This window comes from Lolium rigidum, chromosome 6, assembly GCF_022539505.1.
Source record: "Lolium rigidum isolate FL_2022 chromosome 6, APGP_CSIRO_Lrig_0.1, whole genome shotgun sequence".
Taxonomy (NCBI): domain Eukaryota; kingdom Viridiplantae; phylum Streptophyta; class Magnoliopsida; order Poales; family Poaceae; genus Lolium; species Lolium rigidum.
Window position 1 is genome coordinate 42,573,637 of NC_061513.1, and position 16,818 is coordinate 42,590,454.

Consider the following 16,818-nt stretch of genomic DNA (forward strand, 5'->3'; position numbering starts at 1 on the left):
TAAAAGAGGAGTCCATTATCTGTTGTCTATGTTGTCCCGGTATGGATGTCTAAGTTGAGAATAATCAATAGCGAGAAATCCGATGCGAGCTTTCTACTTAGACCTTTGTACAGGTGGCATAGAGGTACCCCTTTGTGACACTTGGTTAAAACATATGCATTGCGATGATAATCCAGGTAATCCGAACTAATTAGGACAAGGTGCGGGCACTATTAGTATACTATGCATGAGGCTTGAAACTTGTAGGATATAATTTACATAACACATATGCTTTATTACTACCGTTGACAAAATTGTTTCTTGTTTTCAAAACCAAAGCTCTAGCACAAATATAGCAATCAATGCTTCCCTCTGCGAAGGGCCCTTTCTTTGACTTTTATGTTGAGTCAGTTCACCTATTTCTCTCTATCTCAAGAAGCAAACACTTGTGTGAACTGTGCATTGATTCCTACATACTTGCATATTGCACTTGTTATATTACTTTACATTGACAACTATCCATGAGATATACATGTTACAAGTTGAAAGCAACCGCTGAAACTTAATCTTCCTTTGTGTTGCTTCAATGCCTCTACTATGAATTTATTGCTTTATGAGTTAACTCTTATGCAAGACTTATTGATGCTTGTCTTGAAAGTACTATTCATGAAAAGTCTTTGCTATATGATTCAATTGTTTAACCATTGTATTTACCATTGCTTTGAATCGCTGCATTCATCTCATATGCTTTACAATAGTATGATTAAGATCATGTTGGTAGCATGTCACTTCAGAAATTATCTTTTATCGTTCACCTACTCGAGGACGAGTAGGAACTAAGCTTGGGGATGCTGATACGTCTCCGACGTATCGATAATTTCTTATGTTCCATGCCACATTATTGATGATATCTACATGTTTTATGCATACTTTATGTCATATTTATGCATTTTCCGAAACTAACCTATTGACGAGATGCCGAAGTGCCAGTTCCTGTTTTCTGCTGTTTTTGGTTTCAGAAATCCTAGTAAGGAAATATTCTCGGAATTGGACGAAATCAACGCCCAGCATCTTAGAATCACACGAAGCTTCCAGAACACCCGAGAGCCGCCAGAGGAGGGCCCCGTGGGCCCCAGACGACAGGGTGGCGCGGCCCAGGCCTTGGCCGCGCCCCTAGTGTGTCACCGCCTCGTCGACCCTCCGACTCCGCCTCTTCGCCTATTTAAAGGTCCCTGACCTAAATCTTCGATACGGAAAAGCCACGGTACGAGAAACCTTCCAGAGCCGCCGCCATCGCGAAGCCAAGATCTGGGGGACAGGAGTCTCTGTTCCGGCACGCCGCCGGGACAGGGAAGTGCCCACCGGAAGGCTTCTCCATCGACACCACCGCCATCTTCATCACCGCTGCTGTCTCCCATGAGGAGGGAGTAGTTCTCCATCGAGGCTAAGGGGCTATACCGGTAGCTATGTGGTTAATCTCTCTCCTATGTACTTCAATACAATGATCTCATGAGCTGCCTTACATGATTGAGATTCATATGAGTTTTGTATCACTATTTATCTATGTGCTACTCTAGTGATGTTATTAAAGTAGTCTATTCCTCCTGCACGGTGTAAAGGTGACAGTGTGTGCATCGTGTAGTACTTGGCGTAGGTTATGATTGTAATCTCTTGTAGATTATGAAGTTAATTATTGCTATGATAGTATTGATGTGATCTATGCCTCCTTCATAGTGTGATGGTGACAGTGTGCATGCTATGTTAGTACTTGGTGTAATTGCAATGATCTATCATGCACTCTAAGGTTACTTAAACATGAATATCGAATATTGTGGAGCTTGTTAACTCCGACATTGAGGGTTCGTGTAATCCTACGCAATTAGTGGTGTTTATCATCCAACAAGAGAGTGTAGAGTATAGCATTTATCTATTCTGTTATGTGATCAATGTTAAGAGTGTCCACTAGTGAAAGTATAATCCCTAGGCCTTGTTCCTAAATACTGCTATCGCTGATTGTTTAATGTTCTACTGCATCTGTACTGCCTGCAATATTACCACCATCAACTACACGCCAGTCCTGGATAGCAAAACACTTTTCTGGCGCCGTTACTACTGCTCATACTTATTCATACCACCTGTATTTCACTATCTCTTCGCCGAACTAGTGCACCTATTAGGTGTGTTGGGGACACAAGAGACTTCTTGCTTTGTGGTTGCAGTGGTTGCATGAGAGGGATATCTTTGACCTCTTCCTCCCTGAGTTCGATAAACCTTGGGTGATCCACTTAAGGGAAACTTGCTGTTGTTCTACAAACCTCTGCTCTTGGAGGCCCAACACTGTCTACAAGAATAGAAGCACCCGTAGACATCAATTTACAATATCTAGAATTGAATTATGAAATATTACAACACATTACAAGGATTGAAGAAATAGAAAAAGGAAAAGGAAAAATACAATTAAATGTTATGTCCTAAACTACATAAGATGATCTTCATGAAATTCTTGCTCAGGGTCATCTTGAACATCTTCTTGATCAATTCTTGATCCCTGCACACTCACAAAGCAAACATGATTATGCCAAGTGGCATTACCACTTGGCAGGTTAGCAAGAAAGTGTAAATTGAGAGGATATTATCAAGATCAGCCGAGCTGATCCACTCACAGGACCAAGTCCCAACTAGTAACCACACAGGCAGCTCACAGGGCTGTGTGCATGCCCACCAGCGCACACAGCCAGGGGAAGTCACCAAAGTGACCAGGCCCTGTTGTCGACCAGAGAGACAAGGAGAAGAGCATATAAAAACTTTTCACAGCCAAACCCTAGCCATTTCATCGACAAGCATCACCAGGGTAAGAACACAACAAGAACAGGAAGAACAGCCACTGCTGTTCAACCTATTCCAGCAACCAACTGAAACAATTCAAGCATCACCAGCAAGCCAGGAGGAGCAGGGCAAGCACATAAATCCAACCAGAAGCAAATCCACTACATCAGCACTTAATCTAGGAGCTGGAGTGAGGTATACACAAAGAATCATGGGCAAACATCTGTTTTGCTCATAAAAATGCATGTGCATCAAACACACACAAGCCATAGGGTGTGAGTACCCTGTTTGTGTCATCATCTGGCTACCAATTCAGTTGGTGCAAGCAAATATGGGTGAAGCAAATAGGAAATCACCAAGGGAACACTGGTTAACCAAAACAATGGCATAACCAAGGCAATCCATCAAGGAAATGATCCTATCTATTCAACCAAAGTCACCTAGCACCTAAAACCTAGGACACCATCAGACGGATAGACAATATGTGTCTATTCTTGTTTGTCAACATCAAAGATCACTGGAAATCCAACAAGGGATTAGCCAGTAATGCATTCACTAAGCCACAACAAGCCAACAAAGGTGGGAGCTACCTGAACAGCAATGAATTGCTGTCAAGGTCACCTCAACCGCTTAACCAGTCCAAACAAATAAACCATGCACAGTTATCATCACCCAGAAGGGTTCAAAAGAGAGCTAGGGTACCCAACCAAGTGTTGGCATCCATCTAGCCCTACCAAATTTAATGAAATGATCATTACTGCAAAGCAGTTCACATCACTTATCCATTTAGTAAACCAAGGTGATACAGATAAGTGAATTACACAAGTAATTGATGCACCAGAACCTTGCAGATGATCCAATGGATCATTGCAAGCATCATCAACTGCTTGAGCAAGCAAAAGCATGCATCAGTACAAATTTTGGTGTCACACAGACACAAGGAAGAGCAACAGTGAGGCACAGTCATAACACAGCAGCCTTTACAAGCAACTGATGATCATATGATCATCAGGAACTTGCTTGGGCATGACAGAGCATGCCAGGGCATGCTAAGGCATGCTAGAGCCAAGCCTAGCACCAACACATTTAACCAGATAATTAAATCAGCCACAGGACATGAACAAATATATCACAGATAAGCAAATAAGCTATATACAATTGTATCCAGAAGCACACCATCAAGGGATGGTGCTGTCTAGCCAACAACAATGCTCAATGGAGCATTTCCAGGAATTATAGCACAAGGAATAGCACATCAGGAGCACTAGCTCTTGCAAATTGCAAGGATGACACACAATCATCAAGCCAGGGCAAGATAATTGAATACACTTGAGTGTCTAGCAAGATTAGTATCAAGAACAGAGGCACAGGGATAGATTCAAGCAAGAAATGCAAGAACTGGATAAATGGTTTTGGTTGGTTGGATTTTTGGATGGATAAATGGTTTATGTGGTTGCTTGTGTTGTTCTTGAGCAAGAACTGGATGAACTCTTGTTGTTCTTGGCTGGTTGCTGGATGAAATTGTTATCTGGTCGACTGTGCATTGTTTCTAGGGTTTCTATCCTACTTATACTTATGGTGTTTCTTCTTTGGCTGTGACACACAAGTCTGGCTTGGCTTGTGACTTAGCTGTGTGTAACTCCATGAGCTGTGAAGCTCCTTAGGTGAAACTTGAGCCCTGTGCATGCTCAGGTTTGGTCTGCTGTTGAGCCTCTCCTGATGATGTCCAAGTTCTGGACAAACACAAGTGTCATTGACACTTGGTTCACCCCTGGCTGATCACTGACTGAATTTCTAACCCCCTGTCTAGCTCTTCTCTTTATTTTGCAGGTTTGGAAAAAATGGAAAATGATCTAGGACAACTTCTATCAACTTATCAAGACATTAGTTTAGGATTTTAATATAGGATCAATTTGATGTAATCTTCTTTTTTATTTTGTTTAATTATTCATTCAATTCTTGTAATAACGAATATTGCAAAGACATTGTATATTTGTGTATATTATCAATAAAGCTCAAATTTTCCTTATGAGCTCAATTATATTAGTATCATTTACTTATAAATGATTTGTATGTGTATATTGCAATTTGAAATTCAAAATGATTTGAATTATGAAATGTATTTGAATTATGAATTCATAATTCATATTCTATATTGTTTATCTTTTACGCTTTGAGTTTTAAATTCAACAAGACTTGGCAAATGAAATCAACTCCCAAAATAAACAAGATACAAAAGAGATCATGTCGAAATTCCTTAACCTCCCAATGCCTAACCCTACCTGTATCTGAGAGAGAACCTCGATCCCTCTTAGGTTAGTTGCAATAAGGCGCGAAAATTTCCCTCGTTTTGCGATAAAATGCACATCCCATTTCTAAATCTACCCTGCAATCTTCCTATGTTCTGGGTTATTACAACTTTGGCAGTGCTTTCCAAGGTTCGATTAAACCTAGATCTTCTAGGATTTTTTTTACAATACTACAATACATAATCCGGATTGAAGGTGTTAACCCTTTTTTCTGGCGCTGTTGTCGGGAAAGCAATTTAGCTATTCCGGTAAAGTTACTAGAGACCTTGCTAGTTAGTTTAATTTTTGTTTTAGTTTTATTTATTGTCAGTAGTTACCTATTGTTATCTATTTGATAACCCTAAAAAATTAGTCCCTTGTTATTTTATTTGTCATAATCAAAATACAAAAAGATAGGAACCATGGCACAAAAGAAGCTTGGAGAATATGCTATCCCCAATGATGATTTTATTGGTTTGGTTGAACAAAATCAATTTAAAGGCTCAGCCGCCAAGGATTCAGGTACGCACTTGAATACATTCGCTGAGATATGCGATATGATGCTCATTAAATATGTCAACCCCGATGCGGTAAAACTTGGCTTGTTTTCTTTTCCATTAAGAGGAAAAGCAAAAAACTGGTTGCTAGCTTTGTGTAAAGACAATATTACTTCATGGGATGAATGCACTAATATATTTATGATTAAGTTTTTTCCTCCAGCACAATGTCTCCAAAAAAAGCTAGCACACTATTTTTTTTATAGAGAATACATACTATTTATTAAGGAAAAAAACCTTATTCCAAATTGCAATTCAGACTACCCACAATGGGAGTATCATAGGTAGTGCATGCATCTCATGCATGTAAAAAGCTGATGCGACAGTGCGATTAAAAATGAGAGAGATGATTATACTATCATAGGTAGATACCGTATCGTATCACGTAGTACTAGAAAATTTAATGTCAAATACATGTTGTATATAAATCTACATTGAGATTCTACAAATCAATTAATATAAGAAGATTACGATAACATGATACCATGCATCGTGGACATATGGACGTGTAAGATGGAATCCTCCCCTCAACAACTTCCCCATTTAAGAACACTAAATTAAATTTAATAAGAAAGTAATAAAGAAGAAGATAAAAGGGTTCACTAAAGTACAATTTTATGATTTCACCCCATCTCCCTCCGCCCTCTCATCATCTCTCTCCCTCCGCCCCCCTTTCGCTCGCCTGCCCGTCTCCTCCCCACAAACACACAGTCCGCATCCCCATCCCCGTTCCCAAGTCCCAACCCAACCGGCGACCACGCGCCTCCCTCTCCCTCAAAACCCTAGCCTCCCATCCTCTCCGCGCGTGCCCTCCCCACCCGCCGGTGCCGCCGGCTCGCCCCCCGCTCGGATCGCGCGGTGCCCGCGCCGCCGCCGCCACGCTCGAAACCCTAGCCCACTCCCCCCATCCCTCCCCACCCTCACGCTTGGATCCACCATGGCCGAGAGGAAGCTGGATCGATTCGCGGCGCTCGGAAAAGGTGAGCCCGCCCGCCCGCCCGATCTGCCCTCCTCCCCCAGCCCGCCCGCGGGAGATCCGATCTGCCGCGCCCGCGGGTTGGCCTCCTCGGCGTGCATAGATCTGCGCGATTGGCGTCCCCCGATTTGATGTCTGGTTTGTTGCGTGCGCAGATGGGTTGTCGCTCGGGATCGAGGAGGATAGGACCGCCGCCGCCGCCATGGGTTTCATCGACGAATCCAAAGGTCCGTACCGTTTCTCCCGCATCCCTATACAGTACATCATTGCTGCTTCCGCTCGGATTTCCGCTGGCTCAGGTGCCGCTCAGGGGTCGGTATCGCACGTACGTAGGCTGTTTGTTTTTACTGTTGCGCGTGCGGGATTTGGCTACGAGAGATGGACTACCTAGCTGCTACTGTGTGTTCGCTCGTTCGTGCACGTGTGACTCCACGCTTGCCTTTGGGTGGCAGTCCGTCTGAGGGCCTGTTTGTGAGTGAGTGCTCACGCCTGTGATAGATGTGCTGAGTCGTTGACCTTGAAAGTGTTTTTGCTCTGCAGATCAGCAGCACCTGGAGAACAGCATTCCCCTGTCCCCTCAGTGGCTTTACGCCAAACCCAGCGATGCCAAGGTTTGTTTGCCACCTGTGTGTGTCCTCTTTCTATACGCATTCACATCTGTGGGCATAGTGAAAAGGTTCAAGTCAGTGTTACTTACTTTGGGTGTTTATTTACTGGTTGCTGGTACAGTTGTGTATTGCCTAACTAACCACCACACCTTTCTGCAGATTTCACTGCCTCATGGGTCCTTGCTTGACCCTGCTGAGAAGGATGTGAGAATGCTGGAAGGCGCTGGGGATAAGAAAGAACGCCGTCGAAATGCATTTGATGCTGACAGCAGTCTCCGCTGGCTTGAGGAGGAGAGGGAGACGAGCTTGCTTGGGAGGAGGGACCGCAAGAAGGAAGTGGACCGGGATATGGAGAACCGTAAAAATGATCGCCGGTCCGACAATGTTTCTGCAAGGGACAACAACGATTCACGGGCGCCTCCTACATCTGAAAGGTGGAATGATGGCTCCACCCGGAATTCAGGGAGTGAACCTAGGCGTGATGGGAAATGGTCATTAAGATGGGGACCTGATGACAAGGAGAAGGACCCGAGACCAGAGAAGAAGGTTGATGCAGAAAAGGATGAAACTCATGCTGAGAAACAGGCATTTCCTGGAAGACTGCTACCTGAATCAGACTCCCGTGATAAATGGAGACCTCGTCACCGGCAGGAGACTCAGACTGGTGGTACTGGCACAGCAACATACCGTGCTGCTCCAGGATTTGGATTGGAGAAAGGACGTGTCAAGGAATCCAATGCTGGTTTTGCCCCTGGAAGAGGCAGGGCAAACCCCAACTCAGTTCCACCCTTCAGCCGTCCATCGTCTGCTGGACCAATTGGTGCTCCACCTGTGTATGGGAAGCGTGCGGCAACTGCTGCTTCTTTTCGCTACCCAAGGGGTAAACTTCTTGACATATACAGGCAACAAAAGGTTGTTCAGTCCTTTGACGATGGCCGCCGAATGCTGGAGGAAGTTCCTTCCATAACACTCTCTACATCTGTTAAGCCACTAGCCTTTGTCACCCCTGATAACAAAGAAGAGGTAACACCCCGTAGCAATCTCCATCCTAGTTTCTTCTGTAGTGTCTGTTCACTAGTGAACTTTTATCAGTACTTGTCTATCTACTGATCAGTTTGTGTGCTATGTAGGCTATTTTGGAAGATATCAGGAAGGGCAGGGTCATCAGCAGTGAAGCGACAAATGCAACTGCACTCCAAAAGGAAAGGAAAAAAGAGCTTGAAGGTATGCACATAGTGGGATATGCATATATTACTGTCTGTCACATGATTCTTCTGTTCCTTTTGAGTGTCATCTGATATAAAAATTATTTCAATCCAGCTTGTGGTATTGATGACAACAAGGATAAAGGAGCTCCAGCATTTAGTGGGTTAAGTCATGAAGGATCTGGTGCTTTAATATCGGAGAAGGATGCATTTTACAATGAAGGGATGTTCGCAGGTGGTATTACAGGTCAACTGAAGAATCGTACTGAGGAAAATGCTCCCAGTAATCCACATGGACTTTCTGGCATCAGGGAAGACACAAAGTTTGACGAGGCCAACTCAAGTGCTGATATCGATCTTAGCACAAAGCTATCTGACGATTCAAATACTCAGTTTAATGTAAATGTTGACCATCCTACTGGCCAGGCTAGTTACACAGACACAAAATCTAGTGGCCAGGATAGTTATCCAGAGGAGCTGACCCTATACTATCTGGATCCTCAAGGTGGTGTGCAGGGTCCATTCATGGGTACTGATATAGTGTCCTGGTATGAAGATGGATATTTTGGTTTGGAGCTACCTGTTCGTCTATCTCAGGCTCCAGATGAAGCTCCTTTTCGCCCACTTTCTGAACTCATGCCTTATCTTGGACATAAGCCCCAAGCTGTCCCACCTGTAACCACTGTTGGAAGTGTTGAATCTTCGGATTCTGTACATAACAATTTTGAAGATGCACTACCTACTTCTGGTTCTTTTGGGAAGAGTGATGAGACATCTAAGGGGGACTCAGAAAATTATGGAGTCAATCCTAAAAGAGGTGACCAGGAAGCACCAGCACAGTCACGTGCTAGTTGGTTCCCTTCAGCTGAGCCAGAAAAGGTTGAAGCAAACCTAGATATCCGTCAGCAGCGCATTCCGGAAACTGTTAGTCATGATGCTGAAGGTTAGTTTCCTTCCTTTGCAGTTATTACCTTAAGTTTCACAATCCATTGCTCTCTCTCTTTTCATTGTGCTCAATTAAGTTCTCACATCTCCTTTTTGTACTTACTACAGAGGTGCTGTACACTGGGAAGCCTAATAGCAGCATGGGTCAATCTCGGCAGGATTTTGATAATGACCGTGCAGATTTCCAGTTGACGTCACTTGATTCCCGTTCTGGGGTGGGTGAAGCTAATTTGCCCAAGCATGATGCTCCTAGAGAGAATGAGCTCAGTCCTCTTGGCTTACTTTGGTCTGAGCTGGAAGGTATGCATCCTAAGCAGCCTCTCTCATCAAATGTGGTTGGTGTAAATGAGCGGAGAAACCCCAAACCTACAGGCCCCAAGGACATTCCACCTGCAAATATCAGACATGGTCCGCTCAGCAGGATGAATGAAGCCCCTGTTGCGCGTGATGGGTGGCCTGCTAATCTTGGTCGGATGGACAGCATGAATGATGCAAACATTTCAGGTCTAATTCCCCAGGTTGAACCTGAGCTAGGACATCTGAATTTTGAGGAGCAAATGCTACTTACTCAGATTCGAAGGGAGCAACTGCAGCAGGAACAAATGATGGCTCGTAACAATCTGGAGTTTCCTGGACAATTTGCAGGGCATGGGTTTGATTCATTGCACCATCACCGACAGTCAATGAATCCGCCGGCTCCTGAGGTGGACCATCTTCTGAGAGTACAGTTTGAACTTGAACATCAGCAGCGTCGCCAACAGCAACAGCTTCAGCAGGAGCAGCACCGCCAGCAGCTTCAGCAAGAGCAGCACCGCCAGCAGCTTCAGCAAGAGCAGCACCGCCAGCAGCTTCAGCAAGAGCAGCATCAAAGGCAGCTGCAGCAGCGCCAAGCTCAGCTGCTGCAACAGCAACAGCAGCAACAACAACAACTGATTCTTGAACAAATGCTGCAGCAACAGTTGCAGAGTTCAAACTTTGGACAAGCTAACATTGATCAAGTGTTACTTCGGGAACAGTTACTGAATGACTTGCATCACCAACCCCATCATTTTCAAAGGGAGCATGATGCAGCTATCGAGCAAATCATTCAAGCAAAATATGGGCATGGAATTCACAGGGAGCAACACAATGACATGCTAGATGTTCTGTCACGCTCAAACCAGAGGCAAGTGCTTCCTATGGAGCAGCAAATTCTTTTGGGTCTGCATCACGATCAGCTCCAAACACAACAATTGGCCAATGCTATACGACAACATGTCGGCAGGGAGGAAGAAAGGCATTTAAGTGGGGTCTGGCCAATGGATGACCCTGGCCAATTTATCCGCCCAGGAACTAGTCCAAATCAAGCTTCTAGACTTGGTCAATTTGATCTTCTGCAGTCCCTTCAGAGGTCCTCATCTGTGGAGCATCATGACCATCTCGAAAGAAACCTTTCTTTGCAGGAACGATTGCACAGGGGAGCTCAAGGTATTCATTCCCTAGAGCGGTCTGGCTCTTTGCCTGGTGGTGCTCCTTTACCTAATCCAGATCTTGTTGCCCTAGCACGTCATCATGGCCTTAGTCAGTTAGAAACACACGGCGATTTATATTCTGCAGGCCAAATGCCTATGCATGCCTCAGGGGTTCATCCCCAGCAGCACAGACTTCAGGAGCAGCTGTCTGGTTCTCACATGGGAAGACTGGAAAGGAACTGGTCAGATGCCAATGGGCAATTGCAAAATAGCCTGATGGAAGCTTCGCGCATCAACCAGTTGCAAATTGAAGCAGAGAAGCAGAGGAGGAAAGTTGAAATGAACCTTCCCATTGACAACCCACATGCATGGGCATCACTTATGAGCAACGAGAGGAACCCAGAAACTGATTTGAGTGATATGATTCATCAAAAACTGGTTCTTCAAGCACAGCAATCTCGTGGTTTCCCTGATGTTCCAGTGGCGGCATCTTTTGGACGTAAAGACCCTTCTTCACTCTTTGCACAACCTGCTGCAGATAACCCTTTAAGATCACCTGTTGATAGGTTATCTTTTGATGATCCACTTGCAGACAGGTCACATTTCGCAAAAATGGGGCACTTGGGACAGGATGGACCAACCAGTCTAGATAGTTTACCAAACAACATTGAGATGAACCGAAAACTGGGCGTCAGATCAAGCTCTGCAACAATGCTTGATATTCAAAGGGGAGAATACCCAGATGTGATGGGTGGCAGTTTATCCACTAACCAATTGGTTGGGAATGCCAATGATGTAGCCAGGAGGAAAAGGCAGGGTTCTAGTGCGAACTTGGCAGTGGAGGACACTGATTTTTCTGAAGCGGTCAACAACTGGTACTTTTCCTAACTTTGTAGCTGCACCTTTTTTTTTTCCATGTATGCTTTTCCAACCTCACAACATACTTTTTCTGCTCAAATATGTTTTCTCGTCACAAATTTTTGATGCGATATTTAATTTGCATGGCCATCCAAGATTTTGATATTTAAGGTTCTCCATTGCTTAAGAGACATATTTGATTCTTTGGCATTCCTTTAATATATATATATATATACATGCAATTTTCTTTGTTTATCTTCACTTCTTTAGAGACCAGCTTGGTATTTATTTGCCAAACTGTTAGTGTGAGTGTGCAGGTAGTTGTGCGTGTGTACAGAGTTGGGTTTTTAGCACATGGCTGAATCTCACAATTTCCCCCCTTTATGCAGGGCTGATACTGGCATTTCTAAAGGAAGCTCCCATTCCTTGCTAAAGCGCACAACAAACCAGCACATCGCTACATCTCAGGCAGCGTCAACGGACCTGCCTTCTGCCGTTAGGTCGAAGAAGGCAGGCCATATTTCTTCTGCATCTTCTGATGGTATGCCCCGTGAGCAACCTATCTGTGTGGTTTTCTTGTCATGTCAATAATATTACTCCCTCTGATCCATATTAGTTGATTCTAATATAGATGTATCTAGATACATCCATATTAATGTCAAGTAATATGAGTCGGAGGGAGTAGTTCCAAGATGATTTATCTAACTTAGTAGGATTTATGATCTGTCCCATTTTGGGGCATCTTGGTTTTAGACTTTGATATAGTATTGTTGCTGTGCAGAGCATAAGTTGGAATCAGGAGTCACGTCAGGAGCAAATGCTGTGGATGCCCCTGCTTCAGCCAACAAAGAGACCTTTGGCAATCAGGATGCTTCTGGTCCTTCGTTCAGTGAAATGCTCAAGAGCACAAAGAAGCCTCCCTTGCAGTACGACGCCTCTGAATCCACGGACGGCGGTCCTGGTGGTAAGGGTGCGAAGAAGAAAGCAAAGAAAGGCAAGCAGATAGACCCTTCACTTCTCGGCTTCAAGGTGCACAGCAACCGCATCTTGATGGGTGAGATCCACCGCCCTGACGACTAACGTCCTTGGGTCCAGCCATTTTGTGTACATGCTCACCTCTGTCTGTAGTAGACTCTGCACAAGTTTTTTGGTAACAAACATTTCCAGTGGAGGCCGTGTCTCCTCCCTTTAGTTCTTTCCCGTTAGTCTTAGGATACCAAATCAGCCAGAATCTCAAGTTGAAAATTAGGGAGGGCTTTGTTTTTTGTGTGTATCTGCGCCCTCGAGTTTATACAACAAGATACAGTTGTACAGGACACCGAAATCATCGGCATGTATGTCTGTGATCTCCTTGCACAGTGCATGGAAGTATCATCTGAAGTTCTCAGTTCATTTGTTTCTCTCTTATGACCTGTGGGTTGCAGATATCAGTCGGAAGTCTGGCATTTATATTCAGGCTTTTTTTGGCGGATAGTCTACCACTCAGAAATTTTAGTGATGGCTGTCCACTAATCCAAGAGCATGACGTATTTTTTGAGAACTGTATTATCATTTACCCGAAGAAGGAAAACATTGCTTGCTTTTCTTAGTCTCACATATATAGTAACATGATGACCTTACAAGTATCATCGAAGCCAGACACCATCATGGTACCGCTGTTCATGATGGTCACAAGCATCACTATGACATCGCCGTTCATGTCGGTCACAAGCATCACCATGTCGGTCACAAGCATCACCACGTCGCCGACCACCACGATGAACATCACCTTTGACACCACCGTTCACGCTGGTTAAAGCACCACGTCGCCCTCCAGGGTGTGAAAAAACACCGTGATGTCGCCGTTCATGATGGCGCGCGGAAGTACCACATGGTGACCTTAGGGCATCTCCAACCGGGCGACCCAAACCGCGCCCGCGCGTCCAGATGGGTCGAGCCGGACAAAAACGCGGCCAGCGCGCGGACCCATCCCTAAAACGGATGGCCGCGGCGTCCGGGACGACCCAAACCCGGCCCAAATCTGGGGCGAGTTTGCGTGGCCGCGGAGGCCGAATGCTGGTCGCTCGCGTCCGCCCCTGGCTCGCGTGTCATAGAAATAGAAAGTTTTTTTTCATTGCAAAGAACCATTACATTTTTTTTAATCCTACTACTTCTATCCTAATACGTACGAGGCCGGCGGCCTCGCCGGCGACTCCCTCGCCGGCTCGCCGTCGGGGCCGTGGATTTCACTCGACGCGGGCGGCCTATACGTGTGAGGATTTCACTCCAGCTTATGAGCTGGGCGGCGCGGCGGAGGTCTTCATCCTCCTCCTTTCCGCTCGCGCGCCTCGGGCGCGCTCGCGCTCCGCCTCCTGACGCGGCACCACCCGCTTCCCGCATAGCTCCAGCTCCTGCAGGGCGGCGCGTTCCACAGCAGTGCGCGCCTCCAGGCGGACGCGGCCGGCGGCCTGGGCCTCGTGGTTCCCGTTCCGCCGCCACATGCGCTCTTGTCGGCCGCGCTCCGCCGACGCAGCAGCCTCCCGGGTACGCCACTCGGGCGAGGGCATCTGGATGAGGTGGCGGGCTGCTCGCATAGCGAGCAGCTCGTTCTTCTGCCCGAGGAGGTTGCCTAGTCGGCGGCGTCCGGCCCGGCAGGTCGCCTCGTGCTCCTTCGTCACGCGCGTGAGGTCGGCGAGACGCTCCTCGATGGCGGCGTTGATGTTGGCCAGCGCGAGGTCCTCCTCGTTCACGGGTTCCTCCTCCGCGGCGGCCGCGGCCTCGTACCAGCCGTCCGCGGTCTCGTGCCAGCCGTCCGCGGCCGCCTCCACCATCTCCGCGTCCCCTTCCTTCTTCGCCGCCGCCTCGGCAGCGACGCGGAGCGCGTCATCATCGGCGACCCACCGCGCGTCCGCGCGCTCCTCCTCCTCCATCCGCGGGAACCTAGCCCGGGCGGCGAGGGAGAGCTTGGCCCACGTGGCCTGCAGGGTGCGCGGCATGGCGCCGGAGAAGGTGGAGGGGGAGAGGACGGCGGAGAGGGTGTGGTGCGGTCTCTGGCCGCCACCGTCTTTTATAGCCGGCGGCCTGGCGGGAAACTTGGGCGCGAGCGCGCGCCAAAGGGCTTTTCGCGCGCGCGGGAACTTTCCCGCGCGTTCCACCGTCCACCATTGCTGTCCCGTCGAGGCCTGCCATGGCGTAGCGCCGCGCAAGAAAGACGAACCACGTGACGCGTGTTTGGGTCGCCGCGTTGGGCGCAGCGTGCGACCCAAACGGACATGCAGACGCGGGCCGCTGTCCGCTCGGCCACCCAAACGGCCCAAATCGGACGGCCCAGCGCGTCCGTTTGGGTCACCCGGTTGGAGATGCCCTTATCTCTCACCTTTCACCTGTCACAACCATCACAATGTCGTCGTTCATGTTAGCTGTTAGCTTGGACAACACCATGCCGTTGCAGTCACACCGACATATCACGACGGCACACGGAAATAACACCATGCCACCACCGACGATGAGGATGGTCACCACCATGTATTAACACCTCCCACTTCTTACATATCATCACCACGTCACCGTCCCTGAAGATGGCAAGTGAAAAGCTAAGCAAGGGTACTCCAAAATTTACTCACACATGCGCACAAATTAGAGTACAGTAGCGAGTCATTGATCTACCCGTCTATGTCCACCGAAACAAAAACCTTACAACACGAGTAACTAGTCGTTATTGGAAAATACGCGCACGAAAAAATATACCGGCCCAAGCTGCTGGAAATGGAAGAAAAACAAAGAACAGAGATTTTGGCCGGTCATACTTGGCCAAGTGATGCATGTAAAATGCATACATGAACTTTATCCTTTATCATATAGAATTCCCACATATTTGTAACATATATGATGATAATACCATGTTTTACACTGATTTGTGGGGATTTACCAATGATCCCCTTCATTTGGGTTATAACACTGGAGAATAGGAAAACCCTGTTTTGTGTATTTTTCATTTTCAAAGACTTATACGGAGTCAAATTGACCTAGGACTTTTGGAGCATCGCTTTTTCATCGGGAGAAGCAACCTGGGCTCTGGAAACACACCTGGGGAGGCCTGAGCCGAAAGAGGCCAGGTGGCGCGCCTAGTAAGGTAGCGCGCGCCACCCACCTCCATTCGGCCGTCGATCGTTCGATTGCCCTAATTCTTTCGCTCACCGACGTATTTCCCCCTGAAAATGACTATATATACGACCCCGAAGAATTCTCGTGAGGAGAGCGTCGGACAAACACAAAATCACGAAAACGGAGGCTGCTGTAGAGAAGATTGGAGGGGGAAACTCCGCTAGGATCACTGCCGGAGGGATCTCCACCTTCTCCAACGTCTTCACCATCATCACCATGACCAAGAGGGAGTAGTCCACCTCTGGACTACAGGTTTGTGGCAGTAGATTGATCTATTTCTCTCATGTTCTTCATAGTTCTTGGTGCCATATGATCCGCATAACATGGCTTTGCCTTCCTTTTGCTACCTTACTAGGGATAAAGTGAATGCATGTGCTATGTTCATCACGTGACAGTAGTGATGATCTTGTGTGTTCAAGGTAGCATATTTGATTTTCAAACTTCATGTAAAAGTATTTATTGTTATGCTCTGTTAATTCTTAATACAAGATTCATGAAGTTTCTTTCTTGCGGAGTATAAGAGAGATGTGTTGATCATCTCTATGTTAGGACGTGATGCCCATATTAATTCTGATCTTACATATACTATTATCTGCACATTCATATCACATTGATGAATTGTTATTTGTCCACCACAACATTAAGAGAGAATAGTCAAGTGAACCCATGAATCCTAGTCCACTTTTTATCATAAGAAACACCTTTATATTGCTTTTACCTTGTTTTCTATTTGTTACACTATTTTAATCCAAAAATAAAAAATATTTACTTTTTTTCTAAGCATCCAAAACACCAAAAACAGTCAACCTCTTTACAATTTTTTACTTAGTTATTTTATCTAGTCTAGTTTTATTTGCTTTATTTATACCTGTGTTATTTACTTACACGAAACCTTGTGCTTGACAACCACACGGTAGAGTTGGGGACACAAGGCATTTACCTGCAGGATTGCTAGAAGAAGAGAGAAGAATCCCGAGAGTTT

The 16,818-nt window shown here is 46.2% G+C and overlaps 1 protein-coding gene across 2 annotated transcripts; it reads left to right on the forward strand.

Moving 5' to 3' along the window:
• Window positions 1-6,519: 6,519 nt before the first annotated feature.
• LOC124660452 (protein ESSENTIAL FOR POTEXVIRUS ACCUMULATION 1-like) lies at window positions 6,520-13,085 on the forward strand. 2 transcript variants are annotated; one of them, XM_047198265.1, is made up of 10 exons: window positions 6,520-6,630; window positions 6,782-6,853; window positions 7,167-7,237; window positions 7,394-8,257; window positions 8,365-8,458; window positions 8,555-9,382; window positions 9,493-11,334; window positions 11,428-11,710; window positions 12,083-12,234; window positions 12,475-13,085. In XM_047198265.1, exons 1-10 carry the CDS (start codon window positions 6,588-6,590, stop codon window positions 12,771-12,773), a joined length of 4,548 nt encoding a protein of 1,515 aa, XP_047054221.1. In that variant the 5' UTR covers window positions 6,520-6,587; the 3' UTR covers window positions 12,774-13,085. The 2 variants fall into 2 exon arrangements, with proteins under 2 accessions (XP_047054221.1, XP_047054220.1); XM_047198264.1 differs by having other exon boundaries at window positions 9,493-11,710.
• Window positions 13,086-16,818: the final 3,733 nt, after the last annotated feature.